A 27213-nucleotide genomic window follows, 5' to 3' on the forward strand; every position below is an offset into this window, starting at 1 on the left:
GTTGCAATGTCGTCGATCATGCCACACTGAGATGATGTTCAAAGACCACATTCACTTCACCGCGGGAACTTGATGGGATGGTCAAAGAAGTGATGCCGCATTATTTAGACTTGATAAAATCTATACCTAGCACCCAGCTTCTTCTCATTACCTAGGTATGCAGCGTAGAACAAGCCAAAAACGAACCGACAGATCCCCTGATTTTGATTTCCAGCTTCGATGCCAAATCCGACCGATGAAACTCCAAAATCCTAGAGTGATCCATCCCCTTTTACATTCATACAAGTGTCGTTTCCGCCATGGCGCACCAGTTGCAAGGCTAACCCAGCAACAAACACCTCGTGAGAGTCTAGAGGAAGAACATGATGGTCGCAATCAGCATGATGGCACAGCCTAGGTTGGAGGTGCCGTTGCTGCCACCGAAGCCACGCGGCTCGGGCTTCTTGGTCGCACCCGAGACGATGATGGGCGTGACAGCGGTAGGAATGACAGTGACAGTGCCAGAAGGACCGGCCACCATGGTGTTGTTGGCGGTCGGGTAGGGAGGCATTTGAACCTGGACCGTCTTGGTAGAGGTGGAAGCCACGCCGGTTGTCTCGAAGACGACCTCAGTGAAGGTGCTTGTGGGGGAGATGAAGGAGACGACAGGGGGTTCCTGGATGAGATCCGTGACAGTGATTGTGACAATCGACTTGTGTGTAGTGAGAGTCTTCTGAACCGTGGTCAGCTCTGTAACGGTGCTCATGTCCTCCGCGGGTGGGAAGAGGTCCGTAACAGTGATGACAGCGTGGAAACTTCCAGTGACAGAGAAGCTCGCGTCGACCTGAGTGATAGTGGAGGGTTCGCCCGAGACGGTAGCATCGGGGAGGCCACTGGTGAGGGACCAGTTGGTCTGGACGTCAGTCACAGTAGAGGGGTTGCCCGAAACCGTTGCATCGGGAAGACCAGGGGAGACAGAGAAATCAGTCTCGACGTTTGTGACAGTGTCAGGGCTTCCAGAAACTGTAGCATCAGGAAGGCCGCTGGTGAAGGAAAGTTGTGTCTGGACGTCGGTGATGGTGGAGGGCTCGCCGATCACGGTCGCCTCAGGGAGGGCAGCAGACGTGGCCGTGAAGTCCTCGCTGGGAATGGGAATGACGGTGACAGTGAAGCTCTCAGTCAGGGTGACGACCTCGATCTCGCAAACCTCGGCGGAGCTCTCGATGGTGGCAACAGAGATGGAAACATGGACCTCCTCAGGGACGGTAACGTAGGTGGTGCCAGTGACAGTCTCGACCTTGGTAAAGACGTTAGGGGCGCGACTGGTGGCGTAGATAGTAGAGAGTTCAGTCTTGGTCTCGGTCATTGTCCTAGGTTCGACGTTAGAGCTGAGTCATATCCAAGTGTTGGAGTGTCTTCTACTTACGAAATGGGGTACACGGTACCATCACCATCGTCACGGCGAACAACGACGTGCCCGTCTCCATGCGCCTTGGCCTCAGCCATCAGAGCGCCATCATACGCTCGAATCTCCTGCCGGGCTATTTTTGCGTCAGCGACCTCTATCAATAGGAATTTTGAGGGTGAAAGGACTCACTGTAGTGGGAAGCGAGAACACCCATGCCAAACATGACCGCGAGGAGGCAAACAAGAAGAACGAAGCCAATGAGAAGCTTCTTGACGGGGAGAAGACCCTTGAGCTTGTCGAACTTGGACACTCGGGGAGTCTCCTCGCCCTTCTCGGTATCGATAACAGTTGCCACTGGGCAAGCAGTCAGTTGGAGCGAGCGCAAGACGTGAGGGCGACGACATACTTGGATCGATGCGATAGCTGAATACAGGTGGTAACGAGCGTGACTGCTGCGACGGTCAGAAAGGCATTTCCGCTCATTTCATGTCATGTCATCATGTTTTCTTAGTGTGCGCCGCGATGTTTCTCTGGGCAGGCAGTCCGGAGGCGCACGCAGAGGAGATGGGGATGATAAAGAGGCAGGAAAGCACAGATGAGCACATACCTATTGGCTAGAAAGAATGAAGCGTCTGTTGGTTTAAGGATCAGCGAGGATCAGGCGTTGGAGTAACGAGGGCGGTGGTGAAGCGAGGTGAAAACGAATGGTGGAGGAAGGAAAGCTAGAGCGAGGGAAGGAGCTATGGTGGTGATTCAAGTGCAGATAAACAAAGGCGACGGGTGTTTGCTCAGGCAACAAGGAAAATAATGGAAGATTAGGACAGTGATTCATCCAGAGGGCGAAAAATAAGGGCAAGAGCTGGAAAATATTGCTGTCAGCCGGCTGGCAGCTGGCGGCCAGTGTCAAAGCCGGCAGATGTGAGCCAGATGTTGAGGGGCATCGTTGTCGTAGACGAGCGCTCCAAAAGAGGGGTAATGATAATGGGATACAGGTGCCTGGAAATACTCTTGGTGCTGAAAGCTCAGATTGGTAGAGCTCTGAGTGCCTAGGGCGAAATGAATATGAGAACCCTGACTTACAATGGATGTCGTGACAGCTGATATGGTGAGTTCTCGTCGTCACTTGGCAGCAGCAGCTTATCAACCGGAAACAGGGAGGGAAAGTGAATGACTAGAGTCAAGATCCTACAAAGGGGAGAGGAGGAAACGGGAGAAATACGTGCTCTCTTCAAGCGGAGGAGCGGTTCAACCTGTACTTGGCGGCCAGCCAGCCAGGACACTCCAGCAGAGCAGGCAAACGCAACACCATATACCACCTTCACCGACGGGAAATGTCCCTTTTCATAGCCGAGCACAAGGCAGATGCAGCACATGGCTCCGTCTTTTCCATCTCGGTGCAGAGAAATGATTCGACCGACGGCAAACGACGCGGCCAAACTTGTGCTACAAGAGATCTTATCCCAAATTGCGCCTCCCATGCCGAAACTGTCGGGGGAGGGAGAACGTTCCAGGGCCGAGTTACAGAAAGGAGAGGTTGTGTGTCCATGTCGGCCGGCGGTGAAATGAGGCAAACATGATCTTGGTGGTACGTCAACGGCCGTGATGGGACGAGTCGAGTATCACCATGTCTCCACGACATATGTATCTGTTGTGTATGTGCGTGTCTCCGTGGTCATTGATACTCAGAAGAAGCAGTTTGAAGATTGCTACGTCGAGAAGGGAGTTCTCTTGGATGTGCAAAGTATGACTGGTTCCTTTTGCACATCGAGTGGCCTCCCATGTCCGCAATGTTGGCTACATTGGGTGCTTTACTCCTGGATGAACGGTTATGTTGGCTTCGCCACCCATTCATCAACTAGAGGTTTTATTATAGTTTAATACTCAATATGAAATTGGTTCTTTCGAGGGTCCAATGTCAACGCCACCTGCAGAATGACACTTCGTGCTTACTACTTGCATGGACAGTTGACATCTCGATGCAGCGAATCTCGGCACTCAACGAGGTTAGTTGCATTGCAGCTCTGTTTGACATGCAGCCAAATGCACATATATAAAAACGGCAAATTAAGATTAAAGGATTAAAAGATACTAAATATTGCCAGACAGTGGCCCAAGCCTGGTCCTTTCCTCGTAGCAATGCATCAGCGTTTCGGGGACGGTGGACTGTCACAGATAAATGACGGACGTCCAAGTACTCGGCGAATGCAATTAGCCACTGTTTTACTTATAGGCTTGAACCGAGTAATCTCGAATCCTTCCAGATGCCATTTACAAAGAGTGCATATTGACTGACCCAGGAATGACGTGGATGATAGCCAGTTGAGAGATGAGAACAGCTCTCGATAGCAGATGCCATTATGCAGCTATCCGGAACAATCAGCTCTCAGTTACCTTGTTGGCGGGGTCCACTAAAAATGCGCCAGCAGGCCCGGGGCAGCTCCAGGCGGCAAACGGGAACGGGAGCTGGTCCGCGCCATTAGCTGTAGCTGCATTTGGGCGCTGCTACTAAGGTCAGGTCGCGCGTCGCGCACACGCACGGCACACGGAACACGCCTCCGCTTATCACATTGGAAGAGTCTCCCTCTCTCCCACCTTCACATTCAGTTCACCTTTTTCGCATCGCACGCAATCAAAGCTGCCCGAGCTGTCCCCCACGACGCTCAATCCCGCCGTCTTCGAGTCCGTCATCGGGCGCTTCGTGCTGAGTATATCTTAGCGACCGAGAGTATCCCCTTGCGAGTGCGCATGCCATGTGGTGACCCTGCTGTCGCGCACCACCCTCGTTTCCGCTTCCGCCTCCGCAACCAAGTACGACTCGAAGCATTTCGTCACCTCAACCCGCCGCAGATCAAGGCCGTGCCTTGACCGCCTCGAAAAGCCCTGCCATTTGGCCTCGTCGGTCTATTTTTCTAGCGACAATCCCCAGGTAGCGCATCATGGCGCGTCGTCGCGCGCGCGCTCAAAAGCCCGTCGAGGTGGTGGAGGAGGAGGAAGAAGAGGTCATGGCGCAGGATCAAGAAGAACAGGAAGAGCAAGAGGCCGCTCCTGAAGAGGGCGACCAGGTATCGGAAAACGATGACGAAGAAGTCGAGTTGCGAAGTTTAAATTTCGATCAGGAGCTTTCGTGGAGACCAGCCAAGCCAATTCCAACGGCCACCTTGATTAAGCGTCTTGAAGCCCTATCGAAAGAACTATCCGAGCTCGACCAAGGCGCCACCGACCTCGATTCTCTAAAGAATGTCGCTAAACACCTCGGGCATCGAAACTTGATTCAGCATAAGGATCAGGGAGTCAAGGCGTACACTGCCTGCTGCCTCGTCGACATCCTACGGCTCTTCGTCCCTGACGCCCCTTACTCGGACGACCAGCTCCAGGTGGGTTTCTTCTGGAGTATAACCTGGGGACAGATGGAAGCTAACACGATTCCCAGTCCATGTTTTCTCTCTTCATAAACGTCATTTTGCCTGCCTTGCATAACCCCACGAACCCCTACGACAGCCAGCACAAATATGTTCTGACATCCCTGACCGATGTCAAGAGTATCCTGCTCGTTCAGGACATCTCTGGCGGCGATGGCCTCATGAAGCAACTCTTCAAGACCACATTCGATGGTGTATCAAAATCTGGATCCAAGCCCGCCACTGAAGAACAGGTCGCCAAGGATGTCGAGATTCATCTGACAGAGATGCTGATGCAATTGATTGATGAATCAGCCAGCGTATCAGCCGATGTAGTCGACATCATCATCAGCCAGTTCTTGAGAGCCGGCCCCTCTAAAGACAAGCGCAGTCGAGAGCAGAATGGAAACCAATCCACCCTTCTCATCAAGACCGAGCCACCAGCATATGTCATGGCCAAGAATATCTGCAATGGATGTTCTGACAAGATGGCCCGTTATGTTAGCCAATATTTCAGCGATGTTATTCTTAACGCCTCCAGCTTCGCGACCAAGTCCAACGGTCATCGACAAGGGGACGACGACGACGAGGATGCCGCCCAGGGCCCGTCGAGTTCCGAATTGAAGAGTCTTGACCAGGCCCACAACTTGATTCGCGAGCTCTGGCGAGCTGCTCCTGCAGTTCTTCTCAGCGTCGTTCCACAGATTGAGGCCGAGCTTTCTGCCGACAACGTATACCTTCGCCAGATTGCAACCGAGACCATTGGTGATATGATCTCAGGGATCGGTGTAGCTGGGCCTCCACCGGCTCCTGTGTTGGAGCCGGCAGCGTACCCTCCTCTGAAGCTGTTGGACGAAAGGCCAGCTCCAGCAGTTGAGAATGTTTTGACAAAGCCCTACTCACCGCACTCCTTTGCCCAGACTCATCACACCGCCTACCGCAACTTTGTGGGGAGAAGAAACGACAAGACTGGCACTATCCGCGCAGCCTGGGTAACGGCCGCAGGATACATCCTAGCCACGTCTGCCGGAGGCATTGGTCTGAGCAGGGAAGATGAGCTTGAACTCGTCAAAGCCCTTAGCGACAAGCTCAATGACAGCGAGGAGAAGGTTCGTCTAGCCGCCGTCAAGGCAATCGAGCTATTCGACTTCCGCGACATCATTCTGAAGCTGGGAGTCATTGGCGGCGTGGAGAAGGCCGGCTCTATCTTCGCCAGTCTTGCAGACCGCTGCCGTGATCGAAGGCCCGCCGTACGAGTGGATGCCATGGTCCTACTGGGAAAGCTCTGGGCAGTTGGCTCAGGCGAGATAGCTGACGGCCAGGAGGCCGTCACGACTTGTCTGAGTGGAGTGCCCTCTCGCATCATCAACGCGTTTTATGCCAACGATCCCGATCTAAACGTCTTGTTGGATCGCGTCATGTTCGAATGTCTGATCCCTCTCAAGTATCCCATCATTAAGGGTGGAAAGGCGGCAAAGGCTTCGTCTCAGTCGCAGTCGCAGACTGGTGGCAGCCAGGCAGATCAAGACAAGATTCGAGCCGAGAGAATTCTCCTTATGCTCAAGTTTCTCGATGCTCCCGCCAAGAAGGCATTCTTCGCCATGCAGGCCCGTCAACCACAAGTTGCCAAGGGCGTCGAAGTCTTCATCCAGCAATGTGAAGCACACAACGGCGGTGTCGGTCACGCCAACGAGGATAAGGTCCAGAAGGTCTTGGAAAAGACATATCAATGGTTTGGTACCTTCCTCCCCGATCCCCTCAAGGTTCGCAGCGATCTCCAAAAGTTTGCCAAGTTCAACGATCGCCGCTGTTACCAGCTGGTCAAGTGGACAATCAGCTCTGACAGCGACTTCTTGGCTGTGCGAAGGTCAATGAATGAGATGTTTGGCAGGATCCAAGCGAGCCCATCAGCAGCAGGCTGTCTAGACACGCTCATTCCACTCCTATACCGCTCTGGTTCCCTGATGTATAACCGAAGCCATCTGGCAACGATTATGGATTACTCCAAGAACGACAAGGGCGGATTCGCCGCTGTTGCCCACGAGGTTCTCAACGACATTTCGCAGAGGAACCCCGACCTTTTCAAGGCTCACTCGGAAACCCTGCGAAAGGAGATCATTGACCAAGTGCCATCAGAAACCCGCTCTAATGACCCGGGTATGGTGGACATTCTCAAGGCGTACTCTTCATTCTCCAAAAGATACCCCAAAGACATCACCTATGATCGAAAGTTCATCCAGGTGCTCATGGACTACGCTCTATATGGAACACCGGCCAGGACTGCCAAGTATGCTGTCAATATTCTGCTTGCCAGGAACGACGACAAGAGCAAGGTTACAGCCACCAATCTTATACAGAAGGTCATGAAGGACCTCGACTATGGCTCGCCGCACTTTCTCAATAAGCTGACTGCAGTCAGCCAGCTGGAACGCCTGGCACCAACTGTCACTGTCGACTTTGACGATGCCATTAACGAATTGACCATCCAGAAGATCCTACGTCAGGTCCGCACCGAGGATGAAAACCCCGAGGTTTCCTGGGTTGAGGACGCCGACATGAATGAGGAGCTTCAGGCCAAGATTCTGTCGCTGAGGACACTGGTCAACCAGGCACTCGCAACCCAGGAAGATCCCGACACAGAACGAGTCAAGACCGTCTTCAAGCTTCTCAAGGACCTGTTGGTTCATGAGGGAGAGTTCTGCAAGGTCAAGGACACTCCGTTAGCTCACAAGAAGCGTCTCAGGCTTCTTGCGGGCCTACTTGTCCTCAAGATGTGCACCGTCAAGCGTTACGACGAGCTGTTTGATCATGCCAGCTTCAACAAGCTTGCTGAACTCATACAAGACACAGAGCTGCAGGTCCGCCGCTTCTTTATGGAGAAGTTGCAAAACTATCTCAGTCGAGGACGACTACCTGGGAGGTTCTACGCCATCCTTTTCCTGGCTGCTTTTGAGCCAGCGGTTGAGCTCAAGAGCCGCGTTGAGACATGGCTCAGATCGCGAGCTCGGAGTCTGGCCGAGGCCAAGAGAAGAGTGCTTGAGTCCATCATGAGCCGGCTCATTCCTTTACTGGCACATCATCCCGATTACAGCTCAGACGTCAATGATCTGGCCGACTTTGCCAATTACTTCTTGTTCTACCTCAACACATGCGCGACCGAGGAGAACATCTCCCTGATTTACAAGTACGCTGAGCGAGTCAAGCAGACCAGGGACGCCATCACGCCCGAGGCGAGCGAGAGGCTGTATGTGTTGTCGGATCTCGCGACTGCGGTAACCCGCAAGTGGCAAGAGAAGAAGAATTGGGTCTTTCAGGCTTATCCAGCCAAGGTTGGTATGCCTCAGGGGCTCGTCCAGGCCTTGACATCAAACGAGGAAGCCAGAGAGATTGCAAAGAAGCAATACATCCCAGATGAGCTGGATGAGAAGCTTGACGACCTCATCAGAGCTCTCGATCGTAAGAAGGTTTGTGTCCCTCGTATCTCGGCCAGAGAGAGACCTTGCTAACATCTCGCCTAGAAGCGGAAGTCTATGAGTGAAAGGCAAGATCCACCAGCAAAAAGGGTGAGGACACAGTCCAAGGCGGCGAGCAGGGAGAAGAAGCCCAAGACTCCCAAGGCAAAGAAGGTATCGAAGTCTAGGAAGCCTCGGCCATCTAGAGACTCACCGCCGCCTTCGGAGCGCCGTCGCAGTGGTCGAGCTCACAAGGTGTCAGTGTACACGGAGCGAGACGATGATGAAGATGAGGCCGAGATGCTGGAGGGTGTTGCCTCATGGCAGTATGAGGGCGACAGCAGCGGAGATGATAATGAAGCCGGCTCAGACGCTGAGTCGGAGCTTTCTGATGCCCCTTCAGAAGAACAAGCTGAGGAGAGTGGCGCAGAATCAGACAAGGAAGAGCCTGAAAAGGAGGATGACGACGACAACAAAACCCCTGAAATGGAGGTGGATGAGCCCGAGCCACCAAAGTCCAACGGGCGAAAGACGGCTACTCTCGCGTCAAGGACCAAGACTACTGCCAAACCAGCTGTCAAGGCTAGTGTCCTTACCGAGGCTAAGCGTCCAACACGGTCGACGAGGAGTCGGCGAGGCAAGGAGTCGGCCGAGATGGATGTCGACGATGACGAAGAGTAACAGGGGAAATCGAGAGCAGGGTGACGAAAATACGGGAAACAATGGATACGCGGTGTTGTCTTTTTTCAATTACTTCTATATAGGTGTGCCGGAGAATGGTTATGATAGCCGGGCCAGTTGTGAATGAATGGGAGGCGGGTGTTGAATTACCTGTGATGCCGGGCAAGGAAGGGAGTCTTGAGGCTGTCTCTGTATTTTTTATCCTTTCATATACCCACTCACACGGGACTCGAGCAATGCGTGCGAACACGTTGATTATACATGGCTCGTTTGAAACTGTCCGTCGTACGTGATGGCTGATCAATGAACAAGACAATGTAGGTACGAACCGAGTTAGCACAGCTCAAATTCTAGGTGGCAAGCAATCGCTCTCGTATTGATATCTCTCACTCATTCCCCTATCCTAGCTATACAGTGGTTTTACCGCCCCTATTTCTCCAAGATCAAGACTCCATGACTAGACCAACCTCGAGGGAGAGAGGCCGCTTCGTTCAGCCCATTCCCATTCTCTCTCTCTCCCTCCCTCTGGACCGGGAGTCGTATGTACAGCGATAAAAGATACTCGATACTTTGAGTCTGACGCAAAGCAAAGAAGAAAAAAGATGGAACAACGCCCCAAGTTCGTCTAGGAATAACATGACCCAAGAAACAGCCCCCAAGGGGTGAAATGCGTCGACATGAGAAGACTGCCAAGACCTGTGCTAAGAATGTGCCAGCTCGCTTTCTCAAGACTTGGACGCCGACGCTGCTGCTGCCTCCCGCGCCAGACGCTGCCGAACCTGGTTCTTGTGCGCCGAGAATTTCAGGTGAGCCTCGAACTTCTGGGCCGTCATATCAGGGCCGGGTGTATACAACTTAGTAGTACAGTCCAGGCAGCGGATGCGCGGCAGCCAGGCGTACCTAACGCCCTCGGGCATAGGTTGGTTCTGTACGGGGAGCTCCGTCACGGGGTCGAGGTAGGAGTATTTCATGATGGCCTCGAATCTGTCACCTTCGTTGTATGTCTTCTCTAATTCCTTGAGGGCGTTGACAAGCCACTCAGGCGGCGGGGGCTAAGGGGCTCAGTCAGCTCAGTTGGTGATTAGCTATAGACTGGGGGAGCTTACCGCTGGGGGATGGGCCTGCCCAGGAACAGGCGGTGGTGCTGGTAGTCGGCCTATTTGGCCTGGAGGATATGTCGAAGTAGGATGCGCCTGGGGGGTGGAGCCAGATGGTGTAGATGGCGGCGGTGGCATAGATCTTGAAGAAGCAGAAGCGCTAGGGGCACGGGGGAAGGGGACTGGTGTCTGAGAAGGCGTCCTTAGATCGCGATAGTCGCGGTTCATGAGCCTCCTCAGCTTTTCCCGGTTGAGCTTGAGCGTGACAATCAGATGCGCTGGCTCCTCCGTCTCCTCACGGAACCGACGGGACGTCCTGGTTTCGTGGTGATGTGTGATGGCGCTGGCCTCGGGCGTTTCGGAGCGGCCCAGGTTGGCCATCCTCTGCTGTGCCGCCGAAGCAGCGCCGCGCATGCCGCGTGTTCTAGCAGTGCCGCCAGTAATTTGTGATGGAGCAGGAGAATCAGGAGCCGAGTCTTCACTGTCGTCTGAGTCAGAGATCTCGCCGTCGCGTACCGCACGTTTCGTCCGAGGCCCAGCAGCCCGCTTATACAGCCGGCTCTCCTCAATGCTAGTCGCGGCTCCGGGCAGGACGGACGACACGATGAGAGTGCGGATCGTCCTTTGCCGTTCCCTGAGGTCAGGCAGTTGTGGACCTCCTCTTCGGTTGATGGACCGCTTCTGCCGGCGTTGCTCGCGTGAGAATATCGTCTCGTTTCGTTCCAGGTCGGCATCGCTGAGCTCGTATAGGTAAGGGGCGTACTCCTTGGCCTGCTGTTGAGGTCGGAAGACGGAGGGTAGAGGGGTCTGCAAAAAGGCGCCAACCAGGTCGGGATCTTCGATCGGCCGTCCGTCGAAGGGGTGTCCGACACTGTATAAGCTCCTGGTGAACAATTGAGTTTGCTCTCGGATGCAGTGCGCAATAGCAGTTGTGAACTCTCCTGAGAGCGACAAGTCCCTTGCCATGTTGGCAGCAAACTCCTCGGGCGAGTTTGAAGGGTTGTTGATCTCCCACTCGAATTGATCGACGAGCGTATGTTGGCCGATGGTGATGTTGAGCTTGATGAGGATGCGCATCTCGTCGTTCTTGTACGCCAGGTAGGGCAGCTCTGGGTCAAGGGCGTCCTCCTCCGAGTAGACGAAGGGATAGAAATCGTTCAGCTGCTCGCGCATCTGGTGCACCACCTGCTCGTAGACGGGGTGAGATGCAGGAGGCTTGAGACCCATGTCCTCGACGAGTTGCGCGGCGAAGAGCTCGACTCCCAACAGGCGCTCGTGGAGGTTCCAGGTGAAGGTGTCGCGCAGCTTGATCTTATCCCATTCGACCTCCAGCCGCAGGGGTACCAGTTCCTCGTGCTGCTCGGCCTGCTTGAGCATATCCTTGCGCTTGTACTTTAGGGGAGGCGTGGTCCGTTGGCCGGGTCGGGGCTTCTGGGAGGGATAGATGATCCTGGAGGGTCCGTGGTTCTCTGTGTATCCATTGGCGAAGCCATTGTAGCCTTCGCCGTAGAGCCGTGAAGGCGGGAACCACTGGCGATAATCGGTGCGAACCTGGCGATACTCCTGAATCTTGTCGCGTGTGTCGGCCATTATTTTTCGGGTGTGGTCCAGCTGACTCCCGAGCGCCGCGGCGGCGATGGCATCACGGGTGATGTACCGCTCAACCGTGAGCTTATCATAGGATTCCTTTGTCCGCACGGGCATCTTGCTCGACGATGCAGCGGATGCATCCCTATCGGAGGCCGAGGTCGCGGTGGACGCCGGGCCCGTGGCCGGCGCCGTAGAAGTGGAGGGCTGAGCAGCCATGTTCGAGGCTCACGGGGCGCGGATCGCGGTCACGGCGCAACGGAATGGCCGCGACGGAGGCAGCAAAGCAAGGCAAAATATTGAGATGGGTTGAAACAGGATGCGCGACACGTCGAGGGGCTCGTAGAGGGATCGTCAGCGGCGAGGATGCCACGTTGGTTGGGGTGGGGATGGATGAAGTCGCTGGGGTCGAGGCGAGGCGAGGCGCGAGGCTTGAGGCTTCAGTTGAGTTGAGGATTTGTTTCTAGCCAGGCGGAAGGCGCAGGTGCAGGTCGGGAGGATTCTGCCGCGCCGCGCGAAGCCTCCTGTTTGCTGGATCAGTCAGAGAGTGTCTTTGGTCTGTTGTACAGGTACCTCTGCGGAGCCCCTGCTGTGGTGGTTGGTATGTAGAGTGACCTTGCTGCGCCACGTGTGGCTTGCGAATGAGCGCGAGACTGGCAACCCCTTTCCTTTCACAATCGATTCTTAATAAATGGCCATCGAGTTATCCCCATGCGCGGGATCATTTTAGTTATTTGGTGCAATGTAATATCCCATTGAAGGTGTTGTTTGATTAAGAACGGGTATGCAGCAATCTTGGTCAACTACTGGAGAAGCAGATGTGGCGCAACCCGCCTCCGTTTGGTCGACTTACAACAGCGTGCCTTGGCTCAAACGGTGTAATTGAATTTTAAGCAACATTCAATCCACAGAGCCGAGAAAAAGTGTCTCCAAGCCAGGAAGAACACAGAAACACGTACAAATTCATACCCAATGGCAGTTTTCAGCCCCGAGAGAGCCCTCGTATGTCACAATCGTGGGCACATGTGAAAGTGTAGGGTAGCTAAAATTAGCCCCGGCAGACGGGAGTGACCAATTGCCCAAGACGGAAAATAGGGCTGGATGAAGTCATTATCAGTAACGACAGTTCCTGAGCCCCTCAACACCGAGGCCCGAATACTCTTCACTAGAGTGAAAAAAAAAGTGACTGTGTGCAGCCGTCTCCGAGAAAGGTCAAGCTGCAAGCAGAAGGCGCACTTATTTTGAAAATTCCCCAGGTACTAAATGGTTTCTGGGCAACTGGAATGACGTGTTGTTGACCTGTTGACCATCACGCTCTGCAGCAAGTGGCGCTTGCTTTTGCGCACACAAAGACGCACACAACCCAGACATAATACACCAGGATTCACCACCAGCAATGAACATCGGGGCAACCCGAGGGGAGGCATGGGTTACAGAGACTAAAAGCAAGCGCTAGCCAACTTGATCAAAGCGAGAAATCACCATAAATCATACAGTTAAATAGCAATAATCCACCCTCGAATGCAGTCCATCCATCTTGGGCCCCTCCTCCACTAAAACCCTGTCGTCGAAGCCCTTCCTTCCAGCTCCCAGTCCCAGGGCCCCCGCTTCCATTTCTGTGCGTGCGTGCGACTTGGTCGAGCTTTCGTCGTCCACACTCCCCCAGCATTCGTAGTTCTTCACCCTTCTCACCAACCAACCTACCTGAACAATTTTGCCCACCATGTCGGACAACAAGGAAATCGGTAAGTCTTCCTGTGTTATCTTGTTCTGCCCTGCTCGACATCCAATGGCGCGCACATCGAGAGCTCCTCTGCGGGAGCTCGCCTGCTGTAGCTCTGGCGTTGGCGTTGGCGCTGCCCCTCGCCGTTCGCTTGCTCAGCTGCTGGCTGCCCCGCCATAACAACAACCCATTCTTGCGAATGCCCTCGTCACCATTGCCCCACGATGACCTCGCTTGAGATGTCGAGTCCTGTCTAATGACAATGACACTGATGCTGATGCCGCTCTACAGATTATACTCTGGCTAACCCAGACACTCTCACCAAGTACAAGACTGCTGCCCAGATCTCGGAGAAGGTCCTGGCCGAGGTCTCAAAGCTTGTCGTCCCCGGCGCCAAGATTGTCGACATTTGCCAGCAGGGTGATAAGCTGATCGAGGAGGAGATTGCCAAGGTCTACCGAGGCAAGAAGATCAACAAGGGTCTGTCTTCCAAAACTCCCCCGTCTCCCGCCCGTACAGCATCACTGACGCCGTTTAGGCTTCTCCCACCCCACCACGGTCTCCCCCGCGTCCTACGTCACTCCCTACACTCCCCTTACCTCCGACGAGGCTGAGGCCGGTATCGAGATTAAGGAGGGAGAGCCCATCAAGATCCAGCTCGGTGCCCAGATCGATGGCTTCGGCTCCATCGTTTGCGACACTGTCGTCGCTACCCCCGAGGACAAGGCCGGAGAGCCCGTCACTGGCCGCACCGCCGATCTGATCCTGGCCAACTACTACGTCAATGAGCTGCTCCTGCGACTCATGATCCCTCCTGGCCTCCTGGCCCAGGGAACCGACGAGGAGAAGGCCAAGGCTGCCGCTCAGAAGGCCCCTACCCAGTCCAAGATCACCAGCCTTCTGGAGAAGGTCACCAAGGCCTACGATGTAAACCTCGTCGAGAGCACCACCTCGTGGCTGTTTGACCGCAACGAGATCGAGGGCAGCAAGAAGATTGTCCTCGCCCCCGCCGAGGGCACCAAGGGCGACGGTACCCCCGAGATCAGCGAGGTCTGGGGTGTCGAGGTCGGTGTCAGTCTAGGTTCCGGAAAGGTCAAGAGTATCGACCAGCGACCCACCCTCCACCGCCGTACCAACCAGACCTACGGCCTCAAGCGACCTACCTCTCGCAAGATCCTCTCCGAGGTCCAGAAGAAGTTTGGAACTTTCCCCTTCAGCTTGCGACAGCTTGAGGATGAGCGTGATGCTAAGTCTGGCGTCGTCGAGTGTGTCCGTGGTAACGTCTTCCGCCAGTACGAGCTCGTTGGCGACAAGGACAACGCCCAGGTTGCCCGATACCTCACCACCATTGGTTAGTATTTTCTTGAATCGAGAGACGCCAGATAGCCACTGTGAAGCCCCTGACGCTGACCTGAAAAACAGCCATCACCAAGAACGGCATTACCAAGCTGGGTGGACCCCCTCCCCTGAACCTGGAGAAGTACCAGTCAGACAAGAAGATCGAGGATGAGGAGGTTCTCAAGATCCTGGAGCAGCCCATCGCCCGAAACACGGGCAAGAAGAAGAGCAAGCCCAAGAAGAAGGCCGCTAAGAAGGAGGGCGAGGCTGATGCCGAGTAAATGGAATGGCAAGAGCGGAGATGTTGATGACCTACGATCCGAGGATAAGAGGCGCAAGATATCAGCATGCATGTCAACAGGTCGGGTCTTTGATCATGCCTTTGTCGGACGGGGCTATTCGAGGAAGAGTCTTTCCAGCGCAAACCTTTGGAAAGTTAACGGGGACGTTCGACATTCGAAATATCACGCCCAACATGTTAGTTAGATGGTTGGGGAAGCCCGGGGAGGTATATAGAAGCCCAAAACAGCCTTATACTGACCAAGCCCCTGATTCTGCCATTGTCTTGTTGACTGCCTCGTTGGATAGTGATCTTGAGGAGGCCTTGGTTGAAGCATGCACACAAGAAAGAGGAGTGAGAACAAGACCCAAAGGGGTCCGGTGGAGGACCTGGATGAGGGGCATCGTCATGTGGATGCAAAACGAGGCAAGTGCCTGAGATAAGGGACAGTGAGTGACTTGATGACTGATGGGAGCTGCCCTGCTCGTGCTGTGGCGGGAGGCCACAAGGCCGATCCGATGGATAGTTGCTCTGAAGGCGATGAGTGAGTGACGGGAGCGAGCAAGGTCTCGTCATGGAGGAAGGGGGATCTGATGCACAATGCGTGGCCAGGGGCTTCCAATTCGCCAGCTCGGGCAGAGTCGCCTTGTTGTGCCCCCTCCCGGCCGGCCCCTGACGGCGTGTGATTTGTGACGAGGCGGCCCAAGGCGGGCTATGAGGTTGGGGAGAAAAAAAGCAGACGAGGCGTCCGTCTAGTCAGTCCTAGAGGCTGCCTTGCGGCGAAAAGTAAGCATCAGGCTGGACAGCAAATGTTTGATTTAGGAGGACGGGATTGTGCATTGACGGGGGGAGCTTCAAGCTTGACCCCCTTATACTGTAGCTCGAGACGGGAGCTAGACTTGGGTTGGGCTGGTGGGTAATGGAGCTTTGCTGAGCTTCTGACTTAAGGACCTGGGGGAGGAGAGAGGTAGGAGAGCTAAGATGGGACTCGGGTTTGGGAAAAGAGTTCAAGGAGAAGGGGAAAATGAGAAAAAAGAAAGGAAAAGTAGGAAGGAGAGGGAAAAGAGGCGACAGGGCTCGCAGCACGACAGTGAGAGTTTACTGTGTGAAGTGTTTGATGCCCATGAGGTGGGCTTGGGGACTGGAGCTATGAATGAATGGATATAACTAGCTGCTGCTCACCCTGATGCCCTCACCACAGTGCTCTACAACTGCCGTTATTTCAGTACCGTTGCAGTTCAATCACTACCACTGACACTGGCACTGCCGATAGCCCTCCATCCACTGATTAGCAGGGCTGTAGGTCGGTAGGGACTGGTACTGTAGCTGTTGTTGGGCCCAGCTCGCCCCCCGTGCGTTGCTCAATTGCCCGCCCCCCCGCGACCCCTTGTCCGACCCGCGCCGCCAGCTCCGACGGGACGCACCTCTACCTGGACCTTCTCAAAGTCGAGTCTCGTCTCAACCCGCTACCCACCACCACCCTCTTCCTTTCTTCTCCTCGTCAAGACACCGCGTCAACGCCCGGAAAAGACGCGATACCGCAGCAGTAATTCATGCTGCTGCTCCAGAGTGAAGTAACTATTTACCCCCTTTTTTACTCCCCACGCGCGTGCCCTGGCTGACCATGTTTCTTTAGTAGCCCGCCCAGGCCTACAGAGGTGCGCTGCTTGTCCCGCGGCAACAGGCAGAGGCACGGCAGGCAGGAGAAAAAAAGAAGGGCGCCAGGGAAACGGGGGGCAACCACCACAACCACAACCACACAAAGGTCGACACAATGATCTCGTCAAACACCCGCGCCTCACGATCTCGCTACTCTAGCCCCGCGCAATCCCAAAACACCAAATGGAACGGAGTGCTGGACGCGTCCAAGGGAGCTACCGAGGGATCGAGGGCATTCATGCAGCGATGGCTGGAGCCTACCGTGCAGAGCAAGGCGAGCTTCGAGGATGATGGTCTGATGCGATATGGCGTCGTGGAGAATATGGCTCCGTTGGGAAGTCTGCCCAAGCCTAAGAAGGCCGCGCCCGAGACCACTTCTGGCGTGCGGAGGATCATATTGAGGCCGTCAGGGGCAAACACTGCCAAATCTACCGCCGAGGCCATCCCGAGTGATCCGGCTGCAGATGTCGACGTGGACGCCGACCACGATGGAGATGCTGCTGCCGCCGCAGCTGCTGCCAGAGCAAGGGCGGAAGCGTCTTCCCCTCCTCCGACCACCCAGCCCCCTACACCGCCACGGCGGAGGTCCATTGTGCTCAAGGACGCGGCAGCCGCAGCAGACGATGAGGACGATGAGGATTACGACCCGAACCGGACGAAGCGGCGACAGTCGGGTCGCGCATCTCTGGGGAGGCGGACACGGCGCTCGTCAGGCGGCCGCAGGAGCTCCATCGTTGTGACTAAGCCGGCAGCAAAGGAGACCAGGGAGGCCAGGGAGCCCAAGGAGAAGGAGGCGAAAGAGGTCAAAGAGACGCCAAAGGACAAGGACATCAAGGACACGATCCAGGCATCCGAGCCCATGGCCGAACCCCAGGACAAAGAATTCATCGACAAGGTGGTCGAGGCTGCAGTGGATGAGGCCCTCAAGCACTACCGCTATCCGACGGCGTGGGCGCTGCGGACCCTCTACGACGAAAAATCGGGCGACCCCCGGTTCGTGGCCATGATCGAGGACGTCTTCAACCAGACGGCCGACGAGGACACGATGCGAAAGTTCTCGAAGCAGATGGAGGAGAAGAAGCGCGAGGGCAAGAAGGACAATCAAGGCTGCTACTACTTTATCCCGCCGACGACGAACAGTCGATTCACACCGCACAAACCCAAGGCAGCACCCTACGGCAAACTGCTGCATCACCGCCAAGAGGAGCATCAGCACCACGACGGTGACGACGAAGACGAGGAGGATCATCATCACCGACGAGCGGCCAAGAAGGCAAAGACGCTGCATTCTTCCCGGTCTCACTCTCGATCTCACTCTCACTCTTACTCTCACTCTGCGCCGCACTCCTCTCACCCTGCCTCTGGCCACGCCACCCGCCACACACCCCGGAAAATGTCGACAGACAAGCAACCCCGAACGCCGACGTCGCGGAAGAGAGGTCGTCGCGACTCTGCGTCTAGTGACTCTTCGCTCTCGTCGGCTCTCAGCCTGTCGTCTCCAGAGGCCAGCATCGGCAGCCCCAGCCCCGTCCGTCGAGGGGCAACGGCTGGTCGCCCTGGACGTGGATCTGGAACTGGAGCTGGAGCTGGAGCTGGCCGTGGACCTGGGGCCGACTCCAGCGATGCGCCAAAACCTCGGCCAATCACCACCCGCCGCAAATCACTCGCCGCCTCCAACAAGTCCAACAAGACCAAGTCCAAGCGATCCAGGTCAAGCCCATCCGCATCACACTCTCCCACCCTCCCCGTCATCTCAAACACCAGCAATTCTTCTGCCGCTGATGCACCCACCGGTGCCACCATCAGCGTGAGTGCCGAAGCCAGTATGCCAGGAAGGCTTGCTGATGCTCCCGTCTTGAACAACTTCCTCCCTCCCAAGACCAAGGCGGCCAAGGGCGCCAAGGGCTCGTCTGTGCCGGCCGATGAGGCTGGCCATGATAACGACGACTCCTTCTGGGACCGCAGACGCGACGCGCAAAAGTTTGCCAACAGCGTCACAGTCCGCGAGAGCTCGGTTCGTGATGGTGAGGACGATGAGCAGGTTGCGACACCCGCCAAGAAGACCAGGAGGACGCGTCAGTCGATCGCGCCCCCAGCGACAACAAGGGCGACCCGATCAGCCAGCAAGAGGCCTCACGATGAGGTCGAGAGCACCGTTTCTCCGGTTGCATGGCCTTTCCAGCGTGAGAGCAGCTCAGTCGCAGGCTCGAGGGCTGCCACGCCCACGCTGCGCCCACCCAAGAAGCAGAGAACTGGCCTTCGTGTCAAGTCATCGTAAGTCACACCCCAGATGATGCTTCATCTCCAAGATGCATCGATCCCATCGATCCCATCCACCCAACCATGGTGGTTTTCATGTCGCTCTCGCTTTGGGGGTGTTTTTTTGACACGGAGAGACGCCTGGACGCGTGAGAAATCACGTCTTTTGTCCTTTTTTTGGCTGATCTCACATCACATCCATCTCCAACCACCATTTGCGTCAGAGACGAAGATGCGCTAGCCTAGGCTCTGCCGCAAGACAAGGCCTTGTTTGAATCCATGCATCAGGAAGAATTTTGCTGACAATACGTGCCCTATCTAGCCCCGTGAAGAAGCGAGGAGGAACTGCTGCCGGAGTGCCTCGGGCTATGGGAGATGGCACAGCAACCAGCGCGGCCGCCAAGGATCAGGTATGTTTCTTTTTTTTTCTTGTTTGTTTCTCATTTCACTTGGAGGATGCGAGACGCGTTTCAACGGCGATACGCTCTGGGAGCCATCATGATGGAAATCCAAATTTCACAGATTCAGCAGATGGTGGCCATTTTTTCGTGCCCTGTCTGTCTGGTCTGGTCTGGTCTGTCTGATGAGGATCACCAGACAGGGCTTTTTTGGTGGTCCCTGCAAGAATGATCCGCTTTTCCGAGCCAGCCACCAGATTGGAACGCGTTGCAGCAGAAGCAAGCCTCAAGCGAGGAGCGAGGAGCGCATCGTATGCGAATGAACTCGCGGGCCAACGTGGACATGAGACGTGGCTGGATATGCATGCCCTGCCCTGGTAACCACTCAACTGACATGGCGGTTAGATATCTGACAATGATGAGGACTGCTCCGCCTGTGGTGCAGCTGGTGATGTCGTCTGCTGCGACGGATGCCCTCGGTCATTCCACTTTGAGTGCGTGGGCATGGTACCATCTGACGACCTCCCTGATGAGTGGTATTGCAACGAGTGTCTGTTCAAGCGGTATCCTTCGCGCGTGCCTGTCCACAAGGGCGTCTTTGGGCCTGCTCTGAACAACCTCGAGAAGAGCATTCCTCGTGCTTTTAGCCTCCCCAAGAAGTTGCAGACTCGCTTTGAAGGGGTCAAGGCTGGTCCTGATGGCGAGTACGAAGAGGTCACGGCTGCCAAGACGACCAAGTAAGTGACGATCCCCGGCATCTAGTTATCAGAGTGGCTAACCGAGACGACAGGAGGAAGAATGGCTACGAAGAAGTACCTGACTTCTTCAGGCAGCGAGACGATGGACAACCTGTGCTCTGCCACGGCTGCCAGAAGGCCGCGACAGATGTCCGGGCCATCATCCCTTGCAGCGTCTGCCCGCGTTACTGGCATATTGATTGCCTGGACCCTCCTTTGGCCGTCCCCCAGTTCTCAAGAACTGGCGATGCCCTCTTCATTCTGAAGAGATAATTGCCGAGGTCCGCTCGCTCGCGCCTGCTCATCGGTTCCGCAAGATCAAGGGAGCGCAGACCATCACGCCAGCCTTGTCACGAGGCCTCAAGAACAATGGCCAAATTGAAGTGGACTGGAACGACGAGACAGAGTCTGAACCAGAGTCAAAGCCCGTCAACAATTCTGGCTGGCCAGATCCCGACTCGTTTGGACGGGCTTACAAGCTGCCGGCCCAAGGCATTGTACTGGACTTTATTGAACAGTTAGTGGCAACATCTCCTCTCTTGCGATCCCTGTGTTCTAACGCCATATCAAGGTTGCGCCGCCAAAACGCTGGCTACGGCCCTCGTCAAGACGAGCCTCGATGGCTGTCATACGCCCCTGTGCCTGTGAAGGACTCAAGCCATCCCGTCAAAGGCTCTGATCTTCAGCGGTCAGTGGACGAGATGCAAGTTGCCTTGACCATGACCAGCCTCAAGGACCACAAGTCGGAGAGCGTCGACCAGCTGATCTCAGCTCTCTTGGTGAGTAGTTCTTATACCGCCTTGTCGCACATGTTACTGATATATCTACAGGACGCTGCTGACCCCAATGTCCTGGCACTCATGGCCAAGACTGATGCTGGCAACATCGCTACTGGTCACCTCACAGACAGTGACAAGCTTAGCCTACGCGTTCTGCTTGCCCAGATGGATGCTATGGGATCCCGTATCAGACATCTTCTTGGTGAACCGGACACCACCACTATGCTTGATCAGGAGCATGAGATACCTAGCATCCTATCTCCCCAAGACTCAGCCATCGCCGAGCCACTCGATAAGGTTGCGGTGCCTCCGCCTGTCACTGAACCTACCCCCCCTTCCACCATTGACCACGCCGAAGGCGCTATGGAACTCGATTAAACCTCCATCGACATGTTCTGAGAGTGGTTTACAACCCCTCGACCTTCTTCCTACTCGCTCTGTCACGACAGAGCATCACGATTCCCAACGATTCTCGACCAAAATTGGCACTCTTGTTTGACTATAGCGTAACCCCCTTTTCTTCTCACTTTTTTCCTTTTCATAGAAATCTGTGTACGAATTTCAAAGCTCTCACACGCATGCGAGCACTCTCACTCTATCAACCCCAACAACTCGAAACCCCTTGAGCCCGCTGACTATGAATCGCTGGAGTTTGGGAGGCTTTTGGTATTTCGAAATCATCACGACCACGGCATAGAAACGACCTGGGTGCTCTCTTGACATTTTGTTTTCTCTCCCTTCCACCTCGCCCTCTCCGATTCTTCTCTTCCTGTGCCAGCTTGCCGTTCAGGTTATTGCCCATGGTCGCCCCCCTCTTCGCATCTTCTTCTCTTCCCAGTGCCATCTGATTCGTGGTCTTTCCCTGCGACTCTACTTCTCAAAACCACTATATTATGGACGAAACGAATCTCCTTTTTCTTTCTTCTTTCACCCGCCAGCGGGGCGGCAGCGGACTGAAGCACCAGGGAGGGGGTTTAGGCGGGTGGCACAAACATGGCCACCCAAAGCAGCGCTGCGTTTAATGTTCTTGTTGTATCATAGTTTCGGTGGAGTGACATAGGATGAGATTTTCATCCCATCACCCACCGGAGAGGGGAAGAAGGGTAGGTGGATGGATGGATGGAAGGAAGGGGTGGAATGGTGATGGATATAGCTCCTTTTCGGTATCGAGGATAAAAAAAGACACAAGAAGGCGAGCCCAATATCAAACCTAACAATCTGCCATGCGTGTTCCTCCTGCTGCCGTGACTGACCTGTTGATTCCTCAGTGCCTACAGTAGTCGAAAGAGTAATCCATACATGCGTTGGTCATCTCATTGACGACGGGAGTCTAGAACCTTGATAACGTTGGCTCCAACGACATTGGTGTACATACATATGAACAAGATCAATTGCGAGGCCGTGAAAAGGTCAAGGTCGTAAAAGCGCCCCCATCTTCCTATTCTTCCATTTTAATATACAACAATCCTTTCATTGCGAGGCATTGCCCTGCTAGCCAGCTTTGGCCTCTCTTCCCCAGTGACCTCTTCACCGGTAAGCTGAGCCAAATATCCTTCGCAAAACCCACCCAACCTCTTCACCCAAGGCTGATTGAGCCCAACAAAAAGATTCCTTTCAGTCCGTTGACGCGCCCAAATCTCACTCGTGTGACCAAGACTCGCCGCAGGCCCTTGAAGAGGTGCCAAGGTTTCCTTTCTACAGAGAATTGAACAAACCCAGACCAGACCAGAGCCCATACATAAATCCGTCTGTCGCCGCCTTGAACAAGAATCGTCGAGTAGTTTTATTTCTTTCTTTCTTAAAAAGTGATTTTCCCCCAGGTTCGTTCAATCGTGGAAATAGAATAGTCCCGCTTCTCCGTCTTTTGTTTGTTGGCGGCGTCAGAGTTAGACATTCAAGGCCGGCCTGAAGTGCGCTCCCGCAACGCAAAGCAAAGCAAGAGATAGGAGGCAGGCGTTGAAACAAGAGATCTCGCAGCGCAAGGCATCCAAAGTCGCACATGGGACACCCGGCCCATACCAACCGTATTTGGTCATCGTGACAACGCGGCCATCTTTGCCATGCATGTCTGTATCCGAAGTAAGAACCCCCCTAATACCCCCCAACTCCTGATGGCATCATGTGCCGGAACTGGCCTGAAAAGTGAGAAGAAAAGCTCAAAAAGATCCGTCTAAGTTGCAAACAGCTCCCAGTGACGCCGCTGAAGCACAGCTGATTTGATCATCTCTGACAAACACCTCGTTAGTTTCTCTGCCGATCGTTGCGAGACTGAGCTGTACTTACGCGGCCGCGTCTGGGATTACCCTGGTCCTGCTGCATGTAGCCCATGTTGGGCATGCCTCCTCCCATGTTTCCGTAGCCATAGTTGCCCATTCCCATGTTGAACCCCGGTGGCGCAAATGGGGTCTGTCCGGCAGGCATCTGAGGCATCTGCGAGACAGGAGGCTGGATTGGGCTGCCATTGGGCATGTTCTGCTGACGATACTGATCGACAGAGGGGTTGGGACCGTTGAAACCCCCGTAGCCAGCCTGCATGGGAGGGAAGTTGTAATTCATGGGTGGCGGACCACGGTTCATCATCTGCTGGTACTGCATCTGCTGGAGGTTGGCAGGCATTGGGCCGCTGGGCGCGTTGTACATCATGCCCTGGTTGAACTGAGGGAATGCCGAGACAGCGCCATCGCCTGCCTCGTTCCTCTGGCCGCCATAAGGCATGTCGAAGCCAGGGGGGTTAGCCGGGGCGTTCATTGGGTTATAGAACGGCTTGTTGGAGTGAGCAGACTGAGGGTGATGACCGTTGGAATTCGCCTGTCTCGAGGCTGGTCGCTGGCGCTGCTCAGCGTGAGTGCTGGCATCACGGTTGTTGGCAGCGTTTCGAGTCGAGATGCCAACCTCATCCATCAGGCGCTTGTACCCTTGGTTGGGCTGGGCCTTGATTCTAACAAGGACAGCCTTCACGTTGTCAACCACCTGGGTGCGAATCGACTCGTCAAAGAAGGGCGTCGTAAGCACCTTGAAGATGAGCGTGGCACCGCACTGATGATCCTTGAGAATGGCCTCAAGAACCTGGTCGTTGGGGGTGAAGAAGAGCGCCTTGAGGATCGCATCTCGGGCATCAGCCTCGGCCTTCTGGTTGATCACCTTCAGGACAGTGAGATAGGCAACCTTGTGAGTGCAAAGGTGCACCAGGTAGGGAACCAGCTGAGGCGAGAGGACGGTGCGACGTTGGGGGAATGTGCAGGTATCCAGGAACCAAGTCAGAAGCAGGGCGCCGTTAGCGTTTGTTGCCAGCTGAACACTGTGAAGGGCAATGGCAGCCGCGAGCATCCGCTGCTGATCCTTGGTAGCATGATGGCTTTCCAAACAGGCTCGCATGGCACGGGCGCCATACCGACCCTGAGCAATCTCCCACATGCGGCTGAGCATCGTCTCAAAGATGAAGTCGTTGTAGGGAGCACCGAACTTGAGGCACCCCTGCAGAACATAGTTGCCGTACTGATCAAGGAAGAGAGGGATCGTGTAGGGTCTCAGGTGCTCGACAATCATGGACATCTGGGCGGGCGTCTTGCACACATCAATGATCTTCTGGGCCGCCCAAGTGCCGTTCTTGTGCACGCCAATCTCAGCCATGTGAGGCGCAATCTCGGTCAGCATGGCATCGCGGAGCTGGTCGGAGCAGTGCTCGAACAGCTTTTGAACCACAGTGTTACCCAGATAGTCGGACGAAAGCTCGGCAATCTCTGGGAGCATGTCGACGGCAATGTTCTCAATCTCCGCCTGAGACAGGCTCTGGTTGTCAATTCGCTTGCGGATATCTCTGAGCTTTGGCGCATCGTGGACTCTAGTATGAGCGGGCTCGCGGATCGGGGGAATCTCTTCAACGAATGAGTTGAACTGAATGGCTGACTGAAGGTTGCGGGAGATCCTGAACCTGTCCTCGTCCGAAGCTCCAAACTGCTTGACAATGTCGAGAATGTCCGTAGTCATCTCACGAAGAGCTGGAACCTTGGGAGAGGCGTTTGCTGAGGCAGGGGCGGGGGCAGTTTCACCAGCGGGGGTAGCAGAGCTGGCGCCCTGAGCATTGTCTTGTCCCTTGGCGAATGGATCAGGGCTGGGAGAAGGGAAAACACCGTCATGACCAGGAGTGTTGGAAGCAGAGGGCGGCTTAGCAAAGTTGATGCGGATGGGTCCAGCACCTGGGAAGATCTCCTTGCTGTTCATGCTTGCCTTGGCCGAGATGGCACTCTCAACACGCTCAAAATTGACAAAGCCGCAGTTCTTGTGGGTAAGGACACGGGCGGACAGGATGGGACCGTGGGACTTGAACATTTCGATCAGGGTCGACGTGGTGGTTGAAGTGGGAATGCTACCCAGCCAGAGTGCGCTGGTAGGTCCTTCAAGGCCCTGCTCGTCAGCGCTGAGAAGGCCGGCATTGCGGCTGTTGGACCTGCCAAGGTTCATCCCAGCAACGGCCTGAGGGAGGTCCTCGTAATCCTTTTCGTCCTGGAGGCGAATCTCGGCAGGCGCAATGGCATTAGGGATGTTGGAACCACTCGACATGTAGGTCCTCATAAGTCGACTACCGGGAGTATCCAAAACACCAGCGGTGCGGGCACGAGGGCGGGTGGCCGAGGCCTGGTTGGCAAAGGCCTGGACGGCAAGGTTGTGGTTGTGGATTGCGGCGTTGGTAGCTGCCAGCTGATCCTGGAGGGCAGCCACATACTGGGGATCCAGAGGCATGTCGGCATCATAGTCGTCCTCGTCATCGGCATACTTGTCCTTGTTGTTGACCGAGTAGGATCGGAAACGGCTTGCTTGCTTTGTAAAGTCGAGGTTGGCCAGGTATGGAGTCGCAAGCTGGGCGCGGGGAGGCTGCGGGGTCTCTGCGAGGCCGAGATAATCCAGGGTCCTCATGTGGACATCAGACTCGCCGCCGCCTTCCTTTGAGAACTGAGACTGAGCCGGGGAGCTGGGACCGTTGGAACCCACACTGGCAATGCTGGCGAGGGTGGAAGCTCGCTCACGCCCAACACCCGCGGGGTTCCAGCTGCTGAAGATGGAGGGACCGAATGGGGAGCTGGTACCGGGAATTGGGGCAAACTGGCTTCTCTGGGGCATGGATCCGGCTCGCAGACGGGAGAGGAGCGTGGAGCTGGAGTTGGCAGCCGGGTTCTCCTGGGGGTCTGGGTTGGGAGAGGGGGACTTGAAGGGGCTCTGAGTCGGCGTTGGCCTGCTGGTCTTTGCAGCCAAGCCAGCGACGCCCAACATGCCGTTGGCCACTCCCCCGGGAGAGAAGCGCGAAGGTACCGTGCCGGCACGAGCGCGCCTGGTCTGAGGCATAGAGTCTGGCGTGGGAAGCTGGGCGAAGTCGGGGAAGCCATCGGTTGGGGATTCGGGAATATTCTCGCGCAGCGGCGTGGAATTGCCGCTCGTGGGAGGACCACCCCAGAGGCTCCCCGGCATGCCCGGTACGCCCTCTTGAGCCTGAATCTCGCGAGCCCTGCGCGGTGAGACAATGCCCACGTCAGCAACTGTCACAAGTGGAGGACATGATGGCAATCCGAGGAGATGAAGCAGCTCGGAGATTGGGACGGACAAACCTCTTGGAAAACAGACGGCTGGAACCAGACATCTCGTGCGACGGAGAACCAGCCCCGGATCGCGGATTACTCGCCATCTTGCCAGAGGGATTGAGACCACCAGACAGGCCGAATGGAGAGCGAGAAGGCGGCAGAGGGTCGATGGGAGAGTTGTTGGCGGAGGGAGAGGTGGAACGGGGTTGACTGGCAGACTGGGAGGCGTAGCCAAGAGTCAAGTGTTCGGATCTAGAAGTTGACATTATCAATTATCTAGCCGACCTCATGAGACGGTGACACGAAGAGGTGTCGGGCCGGATAGTGGATTATTATTCGCAGCGGGGATCGGTTTGACCAGTGGATCAAATCGTGTAGTCGTATCTAGAGGCGAAAAGGACAGCCCTGGGAAGGAAGTCGTCTAGTGAACAGTACGGTATTGCAGCAGCTTCTTTCTTCTGACCCCAAGCGATGGACGAAGGGGTGGATGATGACGTGGAGCGCCGAGGATGATGCACCGTAGGTAGGCGACAGAAACGGGGGTGTTGGATTTAAGGAGCGCGATGCGAACGAGAAGAGATCCAGGAGCCGTCGGTATTACAAAGGATGCTTCGTACGAAGGAGACGAGGACAAGATCGGAGCCGAGAGCAGTTGATGACCGAGAGTCGTTAGGTCTAATATGGATGTCGAGGGACAGGGCGATCCGGGAGGAGAGCCGATCGAGACGATGGACTTTTCTGTGGCCAGACGAGAGCGCTGGAACTTGTGAAGGACTGGACAGTGGCCGTCCAGCGTCGTCCGAGCCAGCGGCTTGGGGAGTGATGCAAAAAGGAAGGGAATGGGGAAGGGGACTATATGAAGGGG

General features: G+C 55.4%; 7 protein-coding genes across 7 annotated transcripts; 4 read left to right on the forward strand and 3 right to left on the reverse strand.

Annotated features, from left to right (window-relative positions):
* Nucleotides 1–349: 349 nt before the first annotated feature.
* MRS44_003100 (uncharacterized protein) lies at nucleotides 350–2865 on the reverse strand (the record flags this gene model as incomplete). The annotated part of the gene is made up of 5 exons (XM_065623092.1): nucleotides 350–1349; nucleotides 1406–1520; nucleotides 1577–1741; nucleotides 1794–1810; nucleotides 2468–2865. The coding sequence occupies 5 exons, from the start codon at nucleotides 2863–2865 to the stop codon at nucleotides 350–352; spliced, it is 1695 nt and encodes a 564-aa protein (XP_065479164.1).
* Nucleotides 2866–3801: 936 nt separating this feature from the next.
* Nucleotides 3802–4252, forward strand: MRS44_003101 (uncharacterized protein; the record flags this gene model as incomplete). The annotated part of the gene is made up of 2 exons (XM_065623093.1): nucleotides 3802–3853; nucleotides 3903–4252. 2 exons carry the CDS (start codon nucleotides 3802–3804, stop codon nucleotides 4250–4252), a joined length of 402 nt encoding a protein of 133 aa, XP_065479165.1.
* A 71-nt stretch (nucleotides 4253–4323) lies between these two features.
* Nucleotides 4324–8918, forward strand: MRS44_003102 (uncharacterized protein; the record flags this gene model as incomplete). Its single annotated transcript, XM_046275291.2, has 3 exons — nucleotides 4324–4761; nucleotides 4818–8249; nucleotides 8304–8918. The coding sequence occupies 3 exons, from the start codon at nucleotides 4324–4326 to the stop codon at nucleotides 8916–8918; spliced, it is 4485 nt and encodes a 1494-aa protein (XP_046137212.1).
* Nucleotides 8919–9643: 725 nt separating this feature from the next.
* On the reverse strand, nucleotides 9644–11821 carry MRS44_003103 (uncharacterized protein; the record flags this gene model as incomplete). The annotated part of the gene is made up of 2 exons (XM_046275292.2): nucleotides 9644–9970; nucleotides 10025–11821. The coding sequence occupies 2 exons, from the start codon at nucleotides 11819–11821 to the stop codon at nucleotides 9644–9646; spliced, it is 2124 nt and encodes a 707-aa protein (XP_046137213.1).
* A 1504-nt stretch (nucleotides 11822–13325) lies between these two features.
* MRS44_003104 (uncharacterized protein) lies at nucleotides 13326–14944 on the forward strand (the record flags this gene model as incomplete). The annotated part of the gene is made up of 4 exons (XM_046268324.2): nucleotides 13326–13347; nucleotides 13617–13805; nucleotides 13864–14676; nucleotides 14748–14944. 4 exons carry the CDS (start codon nucleotides 13326–13328, stop codon nucleotides 14942–14944), a joined length of 1221 nt encoding a protein of 406 aa, XP_046137214.1.
* Nucleotides 14945–16717: 1773 nt separating this feature from the next.
* MRS44_003105 (uncharacterized protein) lies at nucleotides 16718–21153 on the forward strand (the record flags this gene model as incomplete). The annotated part of the gene is made up of 7 exons (XM_065623094.1): nucleotides 16718–18876; nucleotides 19184–19271; nucleotides 19665–19996; nucleotides 20050–20180; nucleotides 20228–20513; nucleotides 20568–20775; nucleotides 20827–21153. 7 exons carry the CDS (start codon nucleotides 16718–16720, stop codon nucleotides 21151–21153), a joined length of 3531 nt encoding a protein of 1176 aa, XP_065479166.1.
* A 1863-nt stretch (nucleotides 21154–23016) lies between these two features.
* On the reverse strand, nucleotides 23017–26614 carry MRS44_003106 (uncharacterized protein; the record flags this gene model as incomplete). Its single annotated transcript, XM_046268325.2, has 2 exons — nucleotides 23017–26275; nucleotides 26376–26614. The coding sequence occupies 2 exons, from the start codon at nucleotides 26612–26614 to the stop codon at nucleotides 23017–23019; spliced, it is 3498 nt and encodes a 1165-aa protein (XP_046137216.2).
* Nucleotides 26615–27213: the final 599 nt, after the last annotated feature.

The sequence above is a fragment of the Fusarium solani genome (genome assembly GCF_023522795.1).
Source record: "Fusarium solani strain SB1 chromosome Unknown bctg00000001, whole genome shotgun sequence".
In the NCBI taxonomy this organism is placed as follows: domain Eukaryota; kingdom Fungi; phylum Ascomycota; class Sordariomycetes; order Hypocreales; family Nectriaceae; genus Fusarium; species Fusarium solani.